We start from the raw sequence: 21098 nt of genomic DNA on the forward strand, positions 1-21098 counted from the left end.
CGCAGTGATTAATCCTCAATCACATAACCTAATGCTAAGTATATGCAAAAAAATCTTGACACTGGAACTGTAGAGTCAAAATGGAAAATGGAGTGGGGGAGAAGTGTGTTTGTTATCTGGAGCTATTTCTTGAAGCATCCTCATTGCTTCAAGGGATCTGAAAATACAGATGGACAACTTAGCTCTAGTAAGGTTGTAGGGAGGCTGCCAGCAGTGTTTGCATGTGATCCTTGCAGATGAAGGAGTCCGCCTTTATGGATGGGAGCTGTAAGGGTTAAATTGTTACAAGTGCAGGTGAGCTTCTTTTTTTCAGGAAGATAACAGCTGTGTGATTTGCAGCGTAGTAATGTTTTTTCCTTAAACCAGAATGGTTAAAAAAGAAGGGAGGTAAGAGCTCTGAGTTCCGTTTTATGGGATATGACTATCATTACTCCATTTGCAGTAGCTTCCAAACCCAAACTGCTCCTCTGTGGATATTCCCAGGAAAATGAATTTATGCTTAGCATGCATGAATCATAAATGCAGTGCTTGTTGCAGCCACGCAGAAATATGAAATAATTGGCTAGTTATCTGTTTTGCCATAGATATTTTGTTATAATCTCTATTGGCAGTTAGTCTGACTGGGACAGTTTTGGAGAAAAAGGCTGCAGAAGTTCTGATTTTTGGAGATACTGTATGCATGTGAAATGCTTAGCATGAGGTTTAATTGCAAGTTATGTCTGGGGCTTGTGGCACGCTGCATTGTAGAAAATTTAGACCTTGCTTGCATACTGCAGTATCTTATAAAAATTTTTAAAAAATCACATTTAAAAATTTTTTTTTTCCTGAAGAATACTGCATCCAGCTTTGGACCCCCTAATAAGAAAAAGACATCAATAAAGTGGATCCAGTTCAGTGGAGGGCCATTGAAATGGTGGAGGCTGGAGCATTTGCCCTGTAAGGAGAGGCTGGGGGAGATGGGCTTGTCAGTCTGGAGCAGAGATGGCTTTGGGGTTGGGATGGGGACCTTACAGAAGCCCCCAGTGCCCCTGGGGAGATCACTGAGGAGATGGTGCAGGGTGGAAGGATGTGAGACAACAGGTGTAAGTTGACGGAAGAGGAGCTCAGCCTGGAACAGTTTTTCCCCCTGAGGACAGTCAGTCAGAGGCACAGGTTGCCCGGAGAGGCTGTCCAGTCTCTGTCCTTCAATGATTTCAAGACCCAACTGGATGAGGCTCTGAGCAACCCGGTCTGACCTCAGAGCTGACCTGCTGTGAGCAGGGGGTTGGACCAGAGGCCTCCTGAGGTCCTTTTCAGCTGAAGTTGTTCTGTGATTTCATGATGATCTGAGCTTTAAATTGCGCTATTAGCCTGCATGATTAAAGTGTATCTTATTACTTACTAAACAGTTTATGGTAGAAGAGAGGTTTGGCTTAGGTCAAACTAGTAGAGATTGCCTGACCAGCTAACTTGGACCAGGTCATACTAAACTACCACATATTTATGTTAACAGCAACTTAAAGTATGCTATTTAATTTCTCTGTTATGCTTAGATTGTAAGCACTGATTAAACTTATTTTGTTTCAGATAAATGCAAGTGAAATTCAAAGATTTTCAGATTTTCCATTGTCAAAAAAAACCCTAAAAGGTGAGTACAAAAGTTTTTTTTGGAAAGTAATTTAAATAAAAATGAATGTATAATTTACCTGCATCTGAACATTTTTTTGCTTTAAACTAAGTTTTAGACAAGTATTGCCATGTACAGTGTTTTCTAAACAGAGGAATACAGCTCTGAGCAAGACAAAAATAAAGATTTTTTTTTTTCTTTTTTTTTTTTTTCCCTTCCCCTCCCACACTCTTCTCTTCCTACACTGCAAATACTAGGATTGCAGGAAGCTCAGTATCGCGTGGTAACGGAGATACAGAGGCAAACCATAGGTTTGGCTTTACAAGGTAAAGATGTTCTTGGAGCTGCAAAGACTGGATCAGGCAAAACCTTGGCTTTTATTGTCCCAGTAAGTAATTTACATCCTTCCATTTGTACTTAAACCAAGTTATCTGGGAAGTATTGGATGTCAAACAGCTTAGGTTAATGGGAGATTCTGGGAGAAAAGTTACAATTCAGTTGATCTAAATGTTCCAAGAAAACCAAGATACTAATTTAATAAAGCTGCTTGAGGTTCTGAAAGAAGTATATTTTTGGCCCTAGGAATATTCTGACACATAGAAATTCCATTTTGATCCTTACATTAGTAGACGCTGTGTGATTTAGGAAGTGCTTTGTTTTTGTCTCAGGAATCTGTTTTCCTGGTGCAATTCTAGTTGTCCAATTCTTTTAAAATTTGAAAACTAAGTGTATGGAACAGAATGGTGAAATTTCTTCAGTTCCTTGGACTTCTTTTAGATGAGTGGTTTTCACCCCTTTAAAATTGTAGGATTTGGACCTTATGTAGCAAACTTAAGCTTAGTGATTGTGGACTTCCATTTCCTTGTCTTTTGTGGACTCCTTAGAAATCACTTCCAGGTGCAAGCAGGAAAACAGGATGGAAACCCCTATCATGGATAATACATGTTTGACTGCTTTACTCAAAGCATCATGCTCTGCATTTCATTTCTTCAAGTTGAAAGTATAATTGACATGTTTGCTTAAAGTGCACATATAAGTGGATGCAAAACCCATCATGTTACATGATTAGATAAAGGGTAAAAGAAATGTTGTTTTGATTATGGAGGGTTTTTTGGTTTAAACATTACTTGCATTTTTGTGAGCATGAATTTCTTTGCAGCCTATTCTGTCAGTAACTGTGGGAACAGTAGTAGGTGTTTTGAATACCCTCTCTAGTTGAGAAGACTTATGCTTTATGCTGGTTTTGTTAAAATTTATTTTTTATTAGTAAAGAATAAAAAAATGTAGGTGACTTCAAAGGATAGTCGTGACCTTGAGAAATAAAAGTGGCATTGCTCAATTAGTTCATCTAGGAGTAGAAGTACTTTGTTTTACAAACCTTGTTTTAAAACAGTTTTAGGGGAGAAAAGTGTTAAGAGAGGAGCTGGAGAGATGAAAAGTGAAAAAAAAAATTCATTGTACAAGGATGCTTAACAGCCTTCAGTATTTCAGAATGCTTCAGGTATTCATACCTGTGAAATCTTTGTTAGGATTAGCTAAGACAGTGTTTCTGCAGTGTGAATTCATAAGAGGAGGAATAATCCTGGTCTGAGGTTTATGGCAACTTTGTTTGGAGTGCTCTGTATATAGCATGTGTGGATAGTACTGCTAATTAAATTAATTAAAGTAACTGGAATTAAAGCTGCAATAATTGACTTTCCTCTAGTTGCTCATTCTGTTTCTGGTTCCCACAAAACCTTATGAGCAGGGAGGTTTCTCATGTTTTTCTAATCTGGTTTCTATTCTCGTATAAATGATTAAGGCTTAATTTTCAGAATTTAGCAGAGTAGGGTTAATTGTGCAGTAAAATATTTATGATTTACCACCCATTACTGTCTGTCATAGATTGATATTGGGGAACTTTCCTACAGCAAGTATCATTACCATCAGTTAGAATTGATATATAATCAAACTATGTGAAATGTATACTGTTTCTTCAAGTCATTATTTTAATTAGTGTGGCTTTATCTTTTTTTTTTAGAATACATTTTGTTACAAATTTGTTGTTGTTACATCTCTTCCTTTTGAGATTTTTATCATGAGAATATGGTAATATTTTTCAGGCTTTGGAACTCCTGTATCGCCATCAGTGGACTTCGGCTGATGGACTGGGAGTTTTGATAATATCGCCTACTCGGGAACTGGCATATCAAACCTTCAAGGTTCTGCGTAAAGTGGGAAAGAATCATGAGTTCTCAGCTGGCCTTGTCATTGGAGGAAAGGTGCGTCCTCTCTTCGAGTTTGCTGTATGGAAGCATAAATAAATGCTATATTAAGTGCTAGTTTAGGAAGGAAGCCCTGGAAATGAAAAGTGAGGGAAGAGAGTAGTTAATGGGAACCTATCAATGACCCACTCGTATTCTTGTCTGTGTACTCTGTGTCTTTTGAAGCTTTTGCATATTTACAGTCTTTCCAGGTTACATGACTGGATGGACCTTCCGGACAGGCCTTCCAGGACTATCCTGTTAATTTAGATTATTCTGAAATACTTTTTGCTCAAGCCACCAATATGAGCATGCTGAAGAAATTGTGGTATCTTTGTAGAAGGAGGAAAGGCTGATCCTTGACTATTCTTTCTAAAAACTATCAATATGTTAAGCTGGCCTGGTCATCTCTGGTACTGGACTTCTAGTGTGAACAACTAGAGCTAAGCTGGTTTAACTCCTTTTCAGGATCTGAAAGAAGAGTCTGAAAGAATCCACCACATAAATATGCTAATTTGCACTCCAGGACGGCTTCTACAGCACATGGATGAAACTTCGTATTTCTATGCATCTGATCTGCAAATGTTGAGTAAGTTTTTTAAGTACTTGAAAGTACTCAGAAATATTTTGTAACAGTTCATAATTGTGTGGAGCACTTCCTTGGGTAAAAAGTTTATCCTAGTCATGGTGTGTAGATGAAATGGCATTTAAGTTCACACATGTGCAAATTAAAATAGAAAACAAGAAAACCCCTTTCTTGTGTGTACTTTCTCTCAAACAGTTGCTGAGCATGCCTTCCTTAGAATGATAAGAACAAGTAGGTGAGTTAGTAAGTGGCATGGTTTAACCTGGCAGGCAGCCAAATACCATGCAGCCGCTCACGCACTCGTCCCCTGCCCCAGAGAATCGGAAGGGTTAAGAGTGAGAAAAACTCGTGGGTTGAGATAAAGACAGCTTAATAGAACAGAAAAGGGAAAAAAATAATGGTAATGATAGAATATACAAAATGAGTGATGCACAATACAATTGCTCACCACCTGCACTGACCGATAACCAAGTAGCGATCGGTACTTCCTGGAACACGCCTACCATTCATACGCTGAGCATGACATCACATGGTATGGAATACCCCGTTGGCCAGCTGGGCTGGCTGTCCTGATTATGTTCCCTCCCATCTTGTGCACCTAGCTCAGTTGGTAGAGCATGGGAGCTGTCCTTGACTAGGAGGGTACTTAGAAACAACTGAAAACATCAGTGTGTTATCAACATTCTTCTCATACTAAATCCAAAACACAGCACTAGGAAGAAATTTAACTCTATCCCAGCCGAAACCAGGACAGTAAGGAACCCAAAACCAAATGTAATGTCCCATATAATCCTTAGATCTGTCTTGGCTAACACTGGCCTTTCCTTTCTGGCTATGGCTCTCATGTTTTTCTTGACATGATAATTAACTATATGGAATCTCCATTGCAGTGTGTGTATTTTGGGCCTGTTCTAGAAAACACTTTTCTTTGAATTTTAAGACAGATTGCTGCTCCTTTCATTGTTTTGTTAGCATTGTTAACATTCTTTTCTTCCTTCCAAGCTGAATAAAAATTTCAGTGTATGAAAAGGTTTGCCTGCCACTAAGAACTGCATAATCTTTAGCATAGCTTGAGGAACTTAGAAGCAGTTAAGAAGCTAATGAAGCTGATAAAATGTGAAATTATGCTTGCTACACTTACTACAGTTCATGGCAGTTAGACAAGAACTGCATTAAACGTAGGCCCTTTTCTTAAAGCTTTGCCTCTGTGCTACTCTGCTTATTCCCTGTGTTTCAATGCTAAATTCAGCTTGGGTACAGGAGAGTCTGTTTTGCTCTGTCATGAATAGTACAGCACTGTTTTGTATTCCATGCTTTTGTTTCAGTAATAGGACAGGGAGTTTTTAATTTGCCGTCTGTCTGCAAATTGCTGAACTGTTTACTTGAAATGCTATCTTTTATGCTTCAGCATGTGAAACTGAGGGCTGTAGTGTATAGATCATTGCAAATCCTATGACTTCTACTGCACTTTTTAAAAAAACATTTTATGGAATATATCTAAAGAGAATCCTGTCATATACAGTAATTAAGCTAATCTCTGCAGTTTAAGTAGGCATGGATTTTTGTACTATATGGATTTGATGTATGATTTTTTTCTTAATATGAATAAAGCTAAAACCAGATTTTCTCAAATCTATGTCTCAATTCAGTTCTTGATGAAGCTGATAGAATTCTAGACATGGGGTTTGCTGATACAATGAATGCAATCATAGAAAATCTACCTAAGAAACGCCAGACCTTGCTTTTTTCTGCAACACAAACAAAATCAGTGAAGGATCTTGCACGGCTGAGTCTGAAAGATCCAGAATATGTTTGGGTTCATGAGAAAGCCAAATTCAGGTATGTTGGGATAATTTTTTTTTTTTTCCTGGGGGGATTAAACAGATGGTGATCCTACTTGCTTCTCTGACTGTCGGTTCCCTGAATCAGAAGTTACTTCATGTGTCCTCCTTCTTGCAGTGTCTGATCCTGTTGTGTGCCTTCCTGAAAGCAAGGAATTTCCAGATAAGAGGGTACTGGTTCTGACTGATTCATTACAGGGAGGCCGAACCTGTGCTTCCCTTGTGGCTCCTCAGGCAGTTTCACAGACTGGAAATTTTCTTCCTCAGGAGCAAGCCCCAGAGTGTATTATAGCCTGGATGGAGTAGCGTCCTGGCTGTAGCACTCGCTTCTGAATTGCTACTTTTTTGTTGTTTGGCTTCCTTACCTCCTGTGTGTGCACACTTACTGTGCAGAACCACCAGATGTGTTGCACAAATACAGTGCTTTTTTGTGCTGTTGATAAATCTGGCTTTCAAAGGAAATGCTGCTCTATTGGGAAAGTGCAGAATGATAGTCTTGTTTGTGTATTAGGTGCCCAAAGGGAAGCATGTAGCATTAGAATCATAGAATAGTTTGGGTTGGAAGGGACCTTTAAAGGTCTTCTAGTCCAACCCCCCTGCCATGAGCAGGGACATCTTCAACTAGATCAGGTTGCTCAGAGCCCCGTCCAACCTGACCTTGAATGTTTCCAGGGATGGGGCGTCTACCACCTCTCTGGGCAACCTGTGCCAGTGTTTCACCAATTACTCCATGTGCATTAAGTCTTGCGGCTTCCTGACGTGCTGGGTTTACTGTGCATATGAAATAAATTTGTCATGCCATACAGTGTGGATCAGAATGGGAAGGCCTTGTGAGGAGTGAAGTATGTGGTCTGCCAAGCTCAAAAAATTTAATGTGTCACTAAATGAAAAAAAAAGTATGTGTTTTTTTTGGCACTTTTTTTCCTTTTGAAATCTAAGTGAAGAATGTTACCTAATATTTTGTATTTCTGTGGGTTCTATTGTCTAAGTGTCAAATTGCTTATGAGCATGTATGATTTTTTCCTGCTTTTCTATGAAGTATGCATATATTTCCATATGTAAGATGCAGGAGAAAGGTGAAGCACAGTGATAAAAATGGCTTTCCCAAGAGCAAGCAAGAAATCATCAGCAAAATGAACAGCAGAACCAGGTTGAATCCTGAGGCAGTTTTAACTATTTGATTTGATTATCCTCTGTATTGTACTGCAAATACCTTTTTTTATAATCAGTAGTACTACCAAAGTCATCTTAAATAAGCATGATTGCCAGAGAAAATTGTGTGGTTAATATCCTCTTAGCAGGAGAGGATGTATAAGCCTATTATGTAGTCTTCATTTTGAGGACTGACTGTACATCTGTTTCACAGATCTTGCATTTTTTGTGAAGTCTATTTTAAATTACATATAATTTTTTAAAAATATTTGGGAGAGTGCAATTAGATAAGAAACTGAAACAAAAAAAGGAAATTATTATTTGTTTTAGAATTTACTGTCTTAGTATACAATAGGTTATTGCCTTATGAAAACAATTTCCTCTGAAAGAATTACAAAGCAAAAGGTGCTGTGGCGTAATTCAAATTGACTAGCAGAAAAAAACCTGGAGCACTGTCTTATAATTTCATCCTCCCAAGTGGCACCTTTAATAAAATAATTTTGAATACCCTTGGTCTGTTTAGGGTGAAGCAGAGGAACTGTGAGAGATGAGCATTTAGATGTATTTCAAGGACAAATATGCCAAAGAATTTTTTTGTTTGTTTGTTTTTAGTTTAGTTTGTTTTGTAAAGAACGGAGAGGTGAGTTAAGGTGACAATTCAGAGCTTTGCAAAGTCACTTTGCACGTCAGGGTGTAATCAGTAGAAGTACATCAATGCTCATTTTTTGTGTGTGATTAGACTGTGCTTTGACATTGCCTTAACCACAAATGATGCTGTAATAGGACTAATAGACAAAATTGCATTTTAAGTCAAGGCAATTTGAATGTCTCTGCTTAGACATGGAAAGAGTTTGGCTTGCTAGTAGTAAATGAATTTAGAAGTAATGTCAAAAGTTGTCCCCTCCTCCCCACTGGCTTTTAGTAAGGAAATAGATTAATCTTCCAAGAACAGCTTTCTAGTGGAGCTGCTAAGAGTTATTCCTCAGAGTGGGAGAACTTTCCAGCCTGACTTTTTTTTTTTTCTTTTTTTTTTTCCCCCCTTCTTTTTCTGGGTATTTGTCAGACACTCTTAACTTAAAAGAAAGGACGGGCAGCTCTGTAGATACTGTATGCCTGTATATTCTCTCTCTTCCCTTCTTTTCTTTCTCATTCTAATGTTGTGGGAACTAATGATATCTAAATGTACTTTTGGGGCTTTTTTTTTTTTTTTAGTACCCCGGCAACTTTGGATCAGAACTATGTTGTCTGTGAGCTTCAGCAAAAAGTAAACATGTTATACTCTTTCCTGAGAAGTCACTTGAAAAAGAAGAGCATTGTGTTTTTTGCAAGCTGTAAAGAGGTATGTAAAGAGCTATTTCCCCCCCTCCCCTGTACTGTTAAGATGTTCCTGTAGATGTCAAGTCACCAGAGAGGTGAGATTCTGGACTAGTTTGCAACAGGAAACTGGGGGAGGAACCAACCATCACCTACTCCTGTAGGCATGTCATGTAGGCTTGGCTGCTGGGAAGCTCAGTGACCCAGGCTCGATGCAGGAAGGTCCTGGAGTACACTGGAGATCTCAGTGTACTCAGCCATTTTTGTGGTCTGCTGTTAAAAATGAATTCTAAAAGTTATGTGACTAAGGGCCAGCTCTTTCAGTTTTGTCTCATGACCCATTTCATAGTTGGGTTATAGAGTATTTTAATAGTTGTACCTACTTTCTTTACAAGCTTTTAAATCTGCCTATATAAGAGATTGTAATTGTGAAATAGTGCAGGGAAATGTTTTTCTTACGGTTATATAGGAGGTAATCCTTCAAATATCTACTTGTATAAATGTCCTGGGACTATTCTGTTGAAGTTATTTGTATGTGTTTGTATGGCACAGGTATTTATTCCTATAACTACTGCATGTATCGAATATTTTACAACGTACAATGCTGTAGTAAATATTCATTGCAGTTCTTCCACTTGTGTAAGAGGTTACAATGTTTTTGTTCTGCAGTTGGCTGGTGAGTATAGTGAGGTGGTAGGCTTAGTTGTACATAAATTCTCTGAGCTGCAGCTGTACTGCAATATACACAGTTTCTGTAACTATTTGCTTAAAAGAATATTAGATAGCTGCCTGGTATAAAATAATGCTGCATCATGGTAGTGTATGTAAGAGTAAACAGACTGCTTTTATAAGAGAAGCTGTTGAAGCTTGAAATAGTAAACCAAGACTGTGTAGACTGCTTTGAGTGCAAGCATCAGACACTACACCCCTCCAGTATTGTCTAAAAGAAGTGCTTCTGGTGGACTTTTGGTACTTCGGTCCCTTGCATACAACCTAATTAGTCATGTCCCAAGTTGTTCTTGCTGTTACCTACTCTGGTTCCTTTTAGGAAATGCCATCAAGAGGCATGCCAATCTTGTGCCACAGTTCATTTCCTCTTTTAGTACCTGGGCGTGTGACAAAGTCTTGAAATAGCATCTCTTGTCTCTGATGTGGAGAAAAGTGTATTTTATTTGATGTGCTAAGTCAGTTGCTGTATACTGGATATGATCTTAACAAGTTTACTATTGCATGGTAATTTTTTTTTTTCCCCCTGATTTGTTGGGTAGGTCCAGTATCTGTTCAGAGTGTTCTGTAAGCTTCAGCCTGGTCTTCCTGTACTGGCACTCCATGGCAAACAGCATCAGATGAAGAGAATGGAAGTCTACACTTGTTTTGTTCGGAAAAAGGCAGCAGTACTTTTTGCTACAGATATTGCAGCTCGTGGCCTGGGTATGTACCCACAGAAGCAATAGTTATTCACAAAGTGATGATCTAATCCTGTTGAGACTTTATCAGTGATAGTATGCTCTGAAGACCAACCTGATTTGTAAGAAATGAAACTGTAGTTTGCTTAAGAGCTTATTAAGGTCTCTTAGAAGAGAGATGCTTCTTAGAGTTCTGCCATTTCTTTACTGAAAAGGCCTACTTCATTTGTGCTTATTTTTTCTTTTTGTCCCAGAAAGACCTATGTTGTCACTAGTTTTGTAATGACATTTGTTACTGAGGTAGTTGGTGGAAGCTGTCTTTTATATATTTATTTATTCATTAAAGTCTGTAGACAGTCCAGTTTTTCCAGCCATGTTCTGTGACAAATATCTGGAACGAGGGAAAATGGAAATAGTGATGTATTTGCTTACTACATGCCTTAAGGCAAGATTTCAGCAGTTTTAAGTATTTCTGATGTGCCTGTATTTTGTGGGTTATTCCAGAATATGAAAAATTACTAACCTACCAGGAAGTGGAAATGAAAACCTGAAGAAATTTTAATGTCTGAACTATGAATGGCATTATAGGACAGTATTCTTAAGGAGGCAGAAAAATAGATGAGGGGAAGAAGCAAGAATATTTATAGAATCTGTTTTGGCTTGAGTTTCTTTCCTCTCGTCATTACCTGCTGAATTATGATTTACTTTGTTTTCAGTGGATACTTTGGACTTTTTAATTTTTTTTTTTTTTTAGTACTTGGAGGCATTTAGGTGTGACGCAAAACTGTTTTCAGGAGTCTACTCGTATCCCTGGAAACATTCAAGGTCAGGTTGGATGGGGCTCTGAGCAACCTGATCTAGTTGAAGATGTCTCTGCCCATGGCAGGGGGGTTGGACTAGATGACCTTTGAAGGTCCCTTCCAACGCAAACTATTCTATGATTCTGTGATTCTTTCAGATAGCAAACTCCGTTGTGCAAAATGTAAGGTTTTATCAGTATGCTACAAAAGGAAGGAAGGTGCTCTAAAAACTGAAGGCAGAAATGAAAACTGTTTATCGTACCTCCTACACTGCTGAAATCTCACTAGCGAGCATCTAATGTGGGTATGGTGTGGGTTTAGAGTGTAGGTATAATTGTGGAATACAGTGCAGCTACAGACTTGGTCAGGAAGTAACACAAACTTACTCAGATGCAAAGCATGCTGCTGCCGGATGAAGTGCAGCAGTTACAAAATGTTTATTAATAATATCATTCACATTCAATGTTGACTTCTTCCTCAGGCTTGGTGATTCCCTCCTGTCTTTGAGAGGGACAATGATACTTCTGTATGCAGATAGCTGAAGTAGTGCTGTCTCGCCACAGCTAACTTCAAACCCCGGTGGTGTAGGATATTGATACTGTAGGTGAAAAGTGGGTCAGATACTGTTATTTAATTATTAAATGAAGTGGTGTTTTATCATCTGTGTGACACAAAGCATGTCTGTTCTTGTCAAGTGTGAAATTATGTTCCATTCAGTGTACTGTCATAATTTAGGAAATGAAGACACCATTAATTTTAGCTTTCTTTGATGAAGAGGGTGATTGTTTATGATATGCTAATACATGCAATTAATTTTATTGTTATTTCAGAGGTTGCACCCAATGTCTGTAAATTGGTCTAAATGATGGTTCTTACAAGAATTAATGCTCCAAAATAATACGTTGCTCTTGAATAGGAGGATTTTGAGTACAGTGGGCTTACATTTTGACATTTTTTTCTTTACACAGATTTTCCAGCAGTGAACTGGGTCATTCAGTTTGATTGTCCAGAAGATGCAAACACATACATCCACAGAGTGGGAAGAACAGCCAGGTTTGTTTTAACTTTTTATTAAGATTTTAATGTTTAAAACTAGATCGCTATAGGGACAGATAATTGGCTAAAGACTCACTTGAAAAAAATCAAGATATAAATCGGAAAGGAAGAAGGGCTGTTATCACCAAAAGACCCTTTTGATTACTTAAGAGTAATGGTTTGACTTAATAATTTCTTAGTGAGCTTCAGAGACTCCTTACAGGAGACAGGAAAAATATGCCCAGTTGTTAAATCTGATCAGGGAAGACTAATAGTGAGGAAGCAAAAAATCTTCTTTTGCCCTTGGCAGGATTACCTCAAAGGCTGAGTGGTGCATGTTTGTGGGTGGAAAAGCTTGTTTTGCCACCACCATTTATAGATAAATAAGGCTTTAGACTGTGAATCCAATTTCTCTGTGTCATTGAAGACTCTTCAAAAGAATGGAAATATTTCTTCCTCATTTTAATTTGGGGAGGAAGGAACCAAATAATGTTAATTACAGGTTAAATTTTTAATTTTCTAAGTCTTTTGTAGAATTACATTCTTAGGGATAGCTTTAGTTAAAATATTTGTGGCTGAGCCTTTATGATGGAAGGGAGTTACCCAGATACACAATTGCAAACCTTGTCCTTGATCTCTGAAGTAGATTTTTAAGAGAAATAGGAGTTGTTATTGTGTGTAATTCAGTAGATGAAAAACTTTATGCAATTGTCTGAAGGATGAAATGCAAGACCTGACATTATATCTTGCACATAATTTAATTTGTTTGTAGTAGGGTTTTATCATTGTTGCAATATAGGCAGCAGTCAAACCTGATGACAGAACAGTTTCTTAGAATAGGACTTCAGCACTCTGCGCTGTAGGACTTTGAAATCTGTCTTTCTGGATCAGGTGGCATTAAATTTTGGTGACTGTGATAGGAGTGTGTACTTCCAACCCTCTTTCAGAATGTGGAAGTTCTAGCTGTGTTTTCGTTGTAATTGGTAACTCTGTAATTAGCAATTATAATTGGTAATTCTGCCCCATTTTGTCCTGTGTTCTCCCTTTTCCTATCCACCTGTTACAGTAGAAGGGAATAATAAATTTTTAAATGCTTTTAGAAAGAAACTGTCTATGAACAAAACCAGTGAATATTATATATAATTAGATAAACATGTAGCTATTTGGCTAAATTCAAATCTAGATGTAATCTCATGCATCCCAATTGAAAGAAAAGCATATAGGCTTTGAATTCTTGTGGGGGTGTTGTGTTGTGTTGTTTTTTTTTTTTTCTTTCCTTTTTTGCTAATCCTGTGTGGCTTCCACAGAAGGCTTGTAATTTTGTCTTTATGTCATACTGTCATCGTGGAAGGGAAAACAATGTATTTGGCACTGTTTAATTGGCAGTTTCTGGGAGGCTTGTTGAGCTCTTCCCGAGCTGTGTCACCTCCCTGGAGTTATAATCCTCAGCCTTGTCCCAATTCTCATTAGGTGCCGAGAAGAGTGATTGTAAGTAGGTTTAGAGAGGGGAAGCAGCTACATAAAGATAAATAACCCCCCTTTTCCACAAAGCTTTTAATAAAATGTCACTCTGATGAGGACGTTAGTCTTGCAACCTTAAGGGTCTGTCTTCAGCGGCCTCTTAAATAGAACCTTCTGTGATTGCTTGAGGGACAGATTTAGGCAGAAAATTGGGGCAGCGAGTCTGTCCCGCAGGCCATGGGGTGTGCCTGATGCCTGCCCCTTGCTTCACCGGGCTGTCATGTGCATTTCCCTTTACGTGAATTTTTCAGTAGCCAGACCTTGCTGAGATTGGGAGTACGTCTGAGCAAGTTGTTTGAGCTGGCAGGGTGGTGACTGATGCTGCAAACACATTCCTTCTGCAGGAAAAGCTTTATGACTATTATCTGTCTCTTAATCTGTTACAAAGATCAAGGAAGGTTCTGCCTACGCTGGGCTTTCACTTTGGAGAAAGATAGAGGCTCTCTCTGTCCTTAAAGTAAAGCGGTCCTGGAAAGTGATTTGTTTAGTGAACTTAACAGCATGAAATAAATCTTTGAAAATAAAACAAGGGAGAAGTCTAATACTTTTAAGTAAATACTATGCACTAAGTAAATATACTATTGCAGTTTTAATGTGGATAATTGAGAACGTACTTCTTGGTGAACTCTTAAGTGTTGAGTAGGAAACTTCACTTGTTTTCAATAGCTACAGTTAGTATGAGAAGCTCGTGTTTCTTCTAGAAACTTGATAAAAATGAACTGCAGTTTAGTAGTCCTCATTAATGAGGTTAGAGATAATTAGAAATTTTCATGGGTTACGAGAGTGTATAATTGCATGGAATGAAGGCTAAATTAAATATCTCAGCTAATTAAGAGACTGTTAAACTGTAATTAAAACGGGGATGCCAAACACTGTTTACTTTTGAAATCATTATTTTGTGATACAAAACTAAATATGAAAGTCAAGAGAGAAATTATTTTGGGGATGGGGCTGAAAAACCTTTGACTAACAATCATAGATGTGTTCCCACATCTGTTTTACAGTTTTGCAAAAGCTTGTCTAAGATGAAAGATAGTGATTGATTTTTACGTGGATAAGACCACCGTGTTCCCTAAGCAGCATTTCACTTGCATTTCATCTTACTGAAGAACATAAATTGCAACTCCTGCATTTTTGATTTATGGTAAAGTAAGATCAAGAAAATCTGGGTGTTGTCCAGTAATGCTTTTACTTCGTAGTAGAATTGGCATACCTTGATTTTTTTTTTTTTTTTTTTTTTTTTAAAACTTGAAAGGTAAGCTATTTCTTCCAACTGCATTTTAAAGTATTTATTTAAAGTCTTAATTAGTTCAGTAACAGAATTTCTAAAATACTGACAATATCATGGCCATGCCCATAAATATTTTTGGCTATATTTTTGTCTCACAATCTCTTAGCAAAGTCTGTAATTTAAAATACTAGATCACAGTTTTTTCCTGTGGGTTTTAGTTTCAAAAATTCTAAGTAAATAAGAGCTACTTGTAGCGATTGTCTGCAAAACTGATTTCTTCTGGCTTTTAATTTCTATTGATGCCTTCTGTTCTGTAGCCTATGAAGCCTACAATGGAAAATATTCTTTGATCAATTTTGTGAAACAAGTTGCAGTGCCACTAGGGGACAGCAGAAGATAATAATTTCTGAAGCACACTGATACTCACTTTTTTCCCCAGCTGTTTTTCCAAACATAATTTGTAAGTTGTATGGCATGAAAGAAACATATATAGGGATGTTTTTCTTTCAGTCATGATTGCATTGATGAGTAGAAAAGACACTGAAAAGTCTATTTTGTCTTCCTATTCATACGTAAATATCTTGTATTTTGGATGTCCCTGTATCCTGGCATGTCTCAGTAATTAATTTCTTTCTTTCCTAGCATTACATTCCTCCCTCCACTCTATTTTTGTGGTGTTTTTTGGTGGTTTTTTGTGTGTTGTTTTTTTTTTTTTTGCTTCAGAGGAGACTATTAAAAACTGTTACTTGGGTTTAGTGATTTTTCTGTCAGGAATCTTTTTTTAAAGACACTGACAGTGGAATGTTAAACAGAATTTTAAAGACACTGACAGTGGAATGTTAAACAGAATACATCTTTTTGCCCTGCGGTTTTTATCTGTGGTATTTCCGGACTTTATATAGGCTTTAGGTCTGACTCAGGCTCAGACTTCTGACGGTATTTAATCCACGCTTGTTGGTTAGGTTTCTTAGGTGCTTAAACTGACTTAGGAAAGTCACTGTAATTTTGTTGTTGTCGTTAAACTTAGTGTTCATACAAGCATGCATATTCTGTCTAGCTCTACATATGCTTTTTTCCTTTTAGTAAATTATATTCTGAAAACAAATGAAGTAACAAAAGTCATCTTCCCAAAGCAGGATACTCTATTGCCTACTATCTTTGTACTGGCTGGTATGATGATTACAGCCAAGAAGTACGAATAAAGACTTAAAAGATCTATAGTCTTTTTGATGCCTTGTGAATACTGAAGAACACATGCACATCAAATTTTGGAATGGTGAAAGGGGCAGGTCATATAATGATCTTATTCTGTGATGAAGTAAAATGCTTTGAAGCCTGCTCATTGGGGCTCTCCTTAAGTAATTCCACATTATGTGTGTGAAAGTGAGACTAATGAGCCTTTAAAGTAATCCTTGCAAGTGGCACTAAAGCATTTAAAAATGTAAGTGACTTAATGGAACTATTTTTCAATATTGGAAGCTTGATTTCCCCTCCCCCCCACCTTGGGAAATATATCCCAGGGATACATGTCTTGGGTCCTGAATAAACAGTATGGTCAAGGTGGCAGCTCCTTGTTTGATTTTTTTTTTTTTTTAAAATTTTTTTTTATTTAAGACCCATTGAAGCACTTTTACTGATGTTTCTTTAAAAATAAATGCAGTATTTGGACCATCTCATATTATGCTGCAGTCAAGTCATTATCCTAACTCAAGTTAAGTAAAAATAGCTGCTAGTGGAGGTTACAAGAAATTGTTGACACCACATATTTAACTTGCAATTCACATTATTAAATTCTCTAAAATTAAACACTCTACCCTAGCTACATTCCTGACAGTGGCCTGCGATGCCGCAGTCGTACTGACTGGCACTGTGTTACCCATTAGAATTCTCTTCATAATAGCATAGTATGAATGTTCCAATACACTGAAATATTAAGTGGCTAAGGTTATTACCTGCTGACATGACGCTATCCTGTAAGCTGTAACAAATAAGCAAGAACATGTATTTTAATGCAGTAGGGAGGACACAGCTGCTGTGGAAAATGGATTGCTTATAGTCTAGGCTGGAGGACCCAACAACCTCCCAAGGCCTTTTGAATTCATTGAATTTATTCTGAGACGAGCATGATAACGTTGGTGACCCACTGCCTGTTCTTGTCCATTGTTTCTCGTGACTAAGTCTGTCTGGCAAACAAGGACACCTAGCCAGTACGACCGAATGAAGGGGATTATGGTTTTGTGGTATGAATAAAACCCAGTTGCATGGTTTTCAGAACTTTGCAGTGGATATGAATGGGCTACTGTCCAGACAGGAGAAGGAAAAGGATATTAAGTGATCGGAGGAAAAAAAACCAAAACAACCCCCAAAATAAACAAACCCTGAAGCAATCTCTAACTTTGTAGCAATATTTACTGATTTTTTTTTTTTTTTTTAGGATACTGAACTAAGGTCTATGCAATGGAGAAATAGGAGTGAACAAAGCATTAGAAGTGAGCTAAAGCAAAATCAAAAAATGAAGCCAGCTCACTTTCTGTTGTTTATTTTAAATGCTCCGTGGGATGTTGGGCTGTTCATAACCCATGGGAAAGAGCTCTTCTCCCTGGCTGAATCAAGGAACCAGCAGTGAACACAGGCTGTCTGCAGCGTTTGCTCAGTTGTGAATAGCAAGCACACTTTCTGGTCTATTGTAATTTTTGTTGGGCTGCTTTAGTAGGACTTGCTGTAGATGATACAGCCCAGTTTCAGTTAGCAGTGCACGCAGATCTCTTGTCAAAGATTTGTTGTTTTAAAGAAAAAGATCTATTACAAAAAGAGACCATTGATCATGTAGATGGGATAGAAATTCTGATATTCATGCATTTTTTTCCTGTGCTCATTTGTCGCTTAAAAAATAGAATAACAAATTACCACATTAGGGAAGAAACCCAGCAGTATGGTAAACGGTAGATAAAACTCTTCTTGCTCCTGGGCTTGGAGAAATAACGTTTTCTAGTTTTGAAGCTTAAAGTTCACCAGTCCTCATTGTGTGAGAAGGCCCAGAAGGCAGTATAATTGCAAACAAAGTTTTGCCTGAATTGAGCCCGATATGAGAGGCCTAAAGCTGTTACTTTGTTTAAGAAATATGTTTAAAAATGGCATTTTATATAATCAGATTTAATGGTTGAATTTTAAAACAAAACTATGAATTATTGTATTTCTGTAGAAGGCCTTAGGGGTAGATATGGATATTAGTTTCTCTTTGTTGAAGGATAGTGTGTGGGTGAACAGATTTATTCATATGCATATCAGATTGAAATAGGTCTTCTCAGAATAAAACTGTCCATTTTGATATTTTTTGGATATATTTTTATAGGTGTTTTATGTTGTTCCTTTACATAAGAGTGCAACACAGGCAAATGTCTGCATTAATACAATGCTTTTTTCTTTCACTACTGTAGTTATTTTATCAAGGAGTTGAAAATAATTTAAAAATAAAACATAAATTACATGCTAGAAATAATAGAACTTGACTCACTAACTTTTTTCTAGTCTGTATTATGTTAAGCATGATTGTTAGGTTTTTAGCTAACCTATAGATTGGGAAGTCACTGTAACCTAGCTTCTAAAAACTAGATGTATGTTTGCATACTCAGATGGTGATTCTCTCTTTTCAAGTACTTCTTACAACAGATGAAGAACTGTACTATGCCAGTTTTTTTTTTCTCATCCTCAAGGCTCAATTTCAATAGTGCGTACACTAACAAATACCTGTATAATTTCACTGGCGTATTCTTTCAGTCTTTACAGGGGTAAATCTTTGCTCTAGAAGCAGGGATCTGTGCTGCTTTTTGAATGTTGCTTGTCAGTTATTCCACGTGGTGGAATTGTCTTGTTCTGGATTCTTTATGGAAACTAAAATTGTATGCAAAGGTTTAAAGAACATTATTGTTGCAAAAATCAAGTGTTCCAGAATATTTGTTCTGAGAACGGTGTGAATGATGGGCAGTGAATAAATTATCACGGCACATGCTGAATAATTTGGCTTCACAGTGGAAGTAACTACTAAATAGTTTTGTATTAATAGTTTGACAACTATGTCTGATGAACAAAGGGTCCAGTGGAAGAAGAGTGAAAATACGTATTTGGAGTGTATCATAATGTGCATGCCAAACCAGGCAAATTTAGTGGGCTTGGTTTTGACCACATGCTTAACTTACTGACTTTCATGTTTTAAGGAAAGCAGTCTTTTGCTTACTTCTGGTAAGTCTCTAGCAAATTTGACCTGGGTGCAAAAGAGACAGTTGAGAAATTGATTTGGCTTCCTTGATGCGCGATTTCCTTTCCCTGAAGGGATCTACTGTGGAGAGTTTCTGCAATACTGATGTTTCCAAAGGTGGCTTGTTGGCTTGGAATGCGAGCCTTTTTAGGAATGGCTTTGATTTAAGCTCACAAGTTTTGCAGTGATACCTTACTTCTATGTCTTTTGACAGATGAGATGATAGCATGTGTTGATACTATCCATCCTGACCTAGTTAGGCTAAAATTAGATATTTAATCAAGTCAACTTGGTAAAGTCCCATTTAAGTTAGAGATTAAAAAACCCCACAAAACTTTTTTTTTTTTTAAAGTATAGAGGTGGTAGATTTGTGACCTCCAAAGCATAAAAATTGTATACTTACGGTTCCTTGCATGTTCGTGTGTGGTAAATATCTTCAAAAACGTTATCACCTCCTTTATATTGAGTTTTCTGTAATGGGAATTATTCCAGTTCAGGAAACTGTAGTGCAAGTATCTGTAATCTGCAACCCTCCTCCCTCAAATTTTATGATTACCTTATCTCCATTTTCTCCTTTGCCAGTTTTAAAAATACATTTTTTTTTTCTTGCCAAACAAAGCAGGAATACTGCCTTTAACTCTCTTGAAATTTGGCATCAGCTTCTATCTTCTGCAATACAAATGTTAGGGAAACATGTTGCAATACATCTGTTCAAGACAACCTGTATAACATTTCCTGCAAGGTCTGCATATCCATGCAGGCTTTCTTTACAGTTCTCTTTCCATTGCTTTCCCATAATTTCTTTTCCTACTGGATGTCTGCCCTACAGCAGAACACTGGTGCCTGATGACCATCAATCAGATGGTTCCCATTCTATTCTGGTGTCGCCAGAATGACTCGTATGTCACTGACAGTTAAAATATGGTGCATTTAACTGAACTATTATGTTATGATGGTCATGGCAAGGATGTAAAATTACTCTAAATGTAGTTGGAACAAGCTCAACTCTAGCTGCATGGCAAAGTGGAATTGATTAATAACCATGGTACATTTTTATCTATTGCCTTTGTGATAATGGTAGTATTGTTTGCTTTAATATTGTTGGCTAGGGGTATATGCAGCCTTTGGCTGGATCTGATCAAGGGTAGGTTAAGATAGGTTAAGATTAGTGAAAATTGAGTGTCTGTTTGGCCTGCATGAAAAGCATTTTTTTCTCATTCAGTCCTCACTGAATTGTTGCCATGCTATTAGTTCCTTCATGCTTGATAGCAGCTGTCAGCTCAGGATAATTTTTAGCAGAAGTTTAAGATAGATTCTGTCATGGTGAGTAAACCATCCTCTTGATTTTAGTGTTTTATTTTATTTATTTTTTGGTATGAAGTGAAACGATTTGGCATCTCTTTGTGTTTCTTTGCTGGGGAATTGGTGCTCTTGACATTTTAAACCATTTTTTTCTACTTCTAATTAGCCAGTACCACAGTGTCCTAAATAACTTATCCCATTTCCTTCTTGTCCAGCCTTTGGTGCTTGCCCTTGGTTGTAGGCATCCTTTTTCTCATCTGCAGTCAGTGTAAATATGTCATTCCTACCCTTTGCTTTATAGTGCTAATGATGATTTGTCACAGCTTCCTTGCTTGTAAGTCGAGATTGAGTTGCAGAGAAGTTACTTGACTTTTTGATAAGTATTGAAGCCAATAGACTCTAGAAAATAAGACAGGTTTGAACTAGAAGTATGTGAATTTTTTTTTTCCAAAGACTTTCTGCAAGTAAGATGCAATTTTCCGTAGAATTGGAATGAATTGTATCTGGTCTCCTAAGACATAGTTAAAATTGCAATGCAAAGATGAGTCCCTGCTCTGGTTTGAGGAGATGACAAGATAAGTAATCAATTACTACACAGTCCAAGAAAGTTTGATTACTTTGAGGTTTTTAATTTACTTTTCTCCAGCACAGTTGAGGTGCATACTTAGTGAATAATAAATCACCAGAGTGAATTAACCTTTTAGGACAGGTGTTCGGTTTTGGTGATGATGGACAACTTGAAGGTTGCATTCAGCAAGAATGGGGACAACTTCTAATGTCTTCTCATTCGCAGAAGAAGTAGTCCT

General features: G+C 37.4%; 1 protein-coding gene across 1 annotated transcript in view; it reads left to right on the forward strand.

Moving 5' to 3' along the window:
* Nucleotides 1-1566: 1566 nt before the first annotated feature.
* DDX10 (DEAD (Asp-Glu-Ala-Asp) box polypeptide 10) overlaps nt 1567-21098 on the forward strand; it is a gene marked incomplete at its 5' end in the record, with an annotated part of 50130 nt that continues 30598 nt past the window's right edge. Inside the window, 8 exon segments of the mRNA XM_009586484.1 lie at nt 1567-1627; nt 1864-1994; nt 3709-3867; nt 4318-4438; nt 6085-6274; nt 8641-8767; nt 10011-10173; nt 11917-12001. Of these exon segments, the coding sequence (XP_009584779.1) occupies nt 1567-1627; nt 1864-1994; nt 3709-3867; nt 4318-4438; nt 6085-6274; nt 8641-8767; nt 10011-10173; nt 11917-12001 (1037 nt within the window).

Source organism: Fulmarus glacialis, unplaced genomic scaffold, assembly GCF_000690835.1.
Source record: "Fulmarus glacialis isolate BGI_N327 unplaced genomic scaffold, ASM69083v1 scaffold7691, whole genome shotgun sequence".
NCBI lineage: Eukaryota > Metazoa > Chordata > Aves > Procellariiformes > Procellariidae > Fulmarus > Fulmarus glacialis.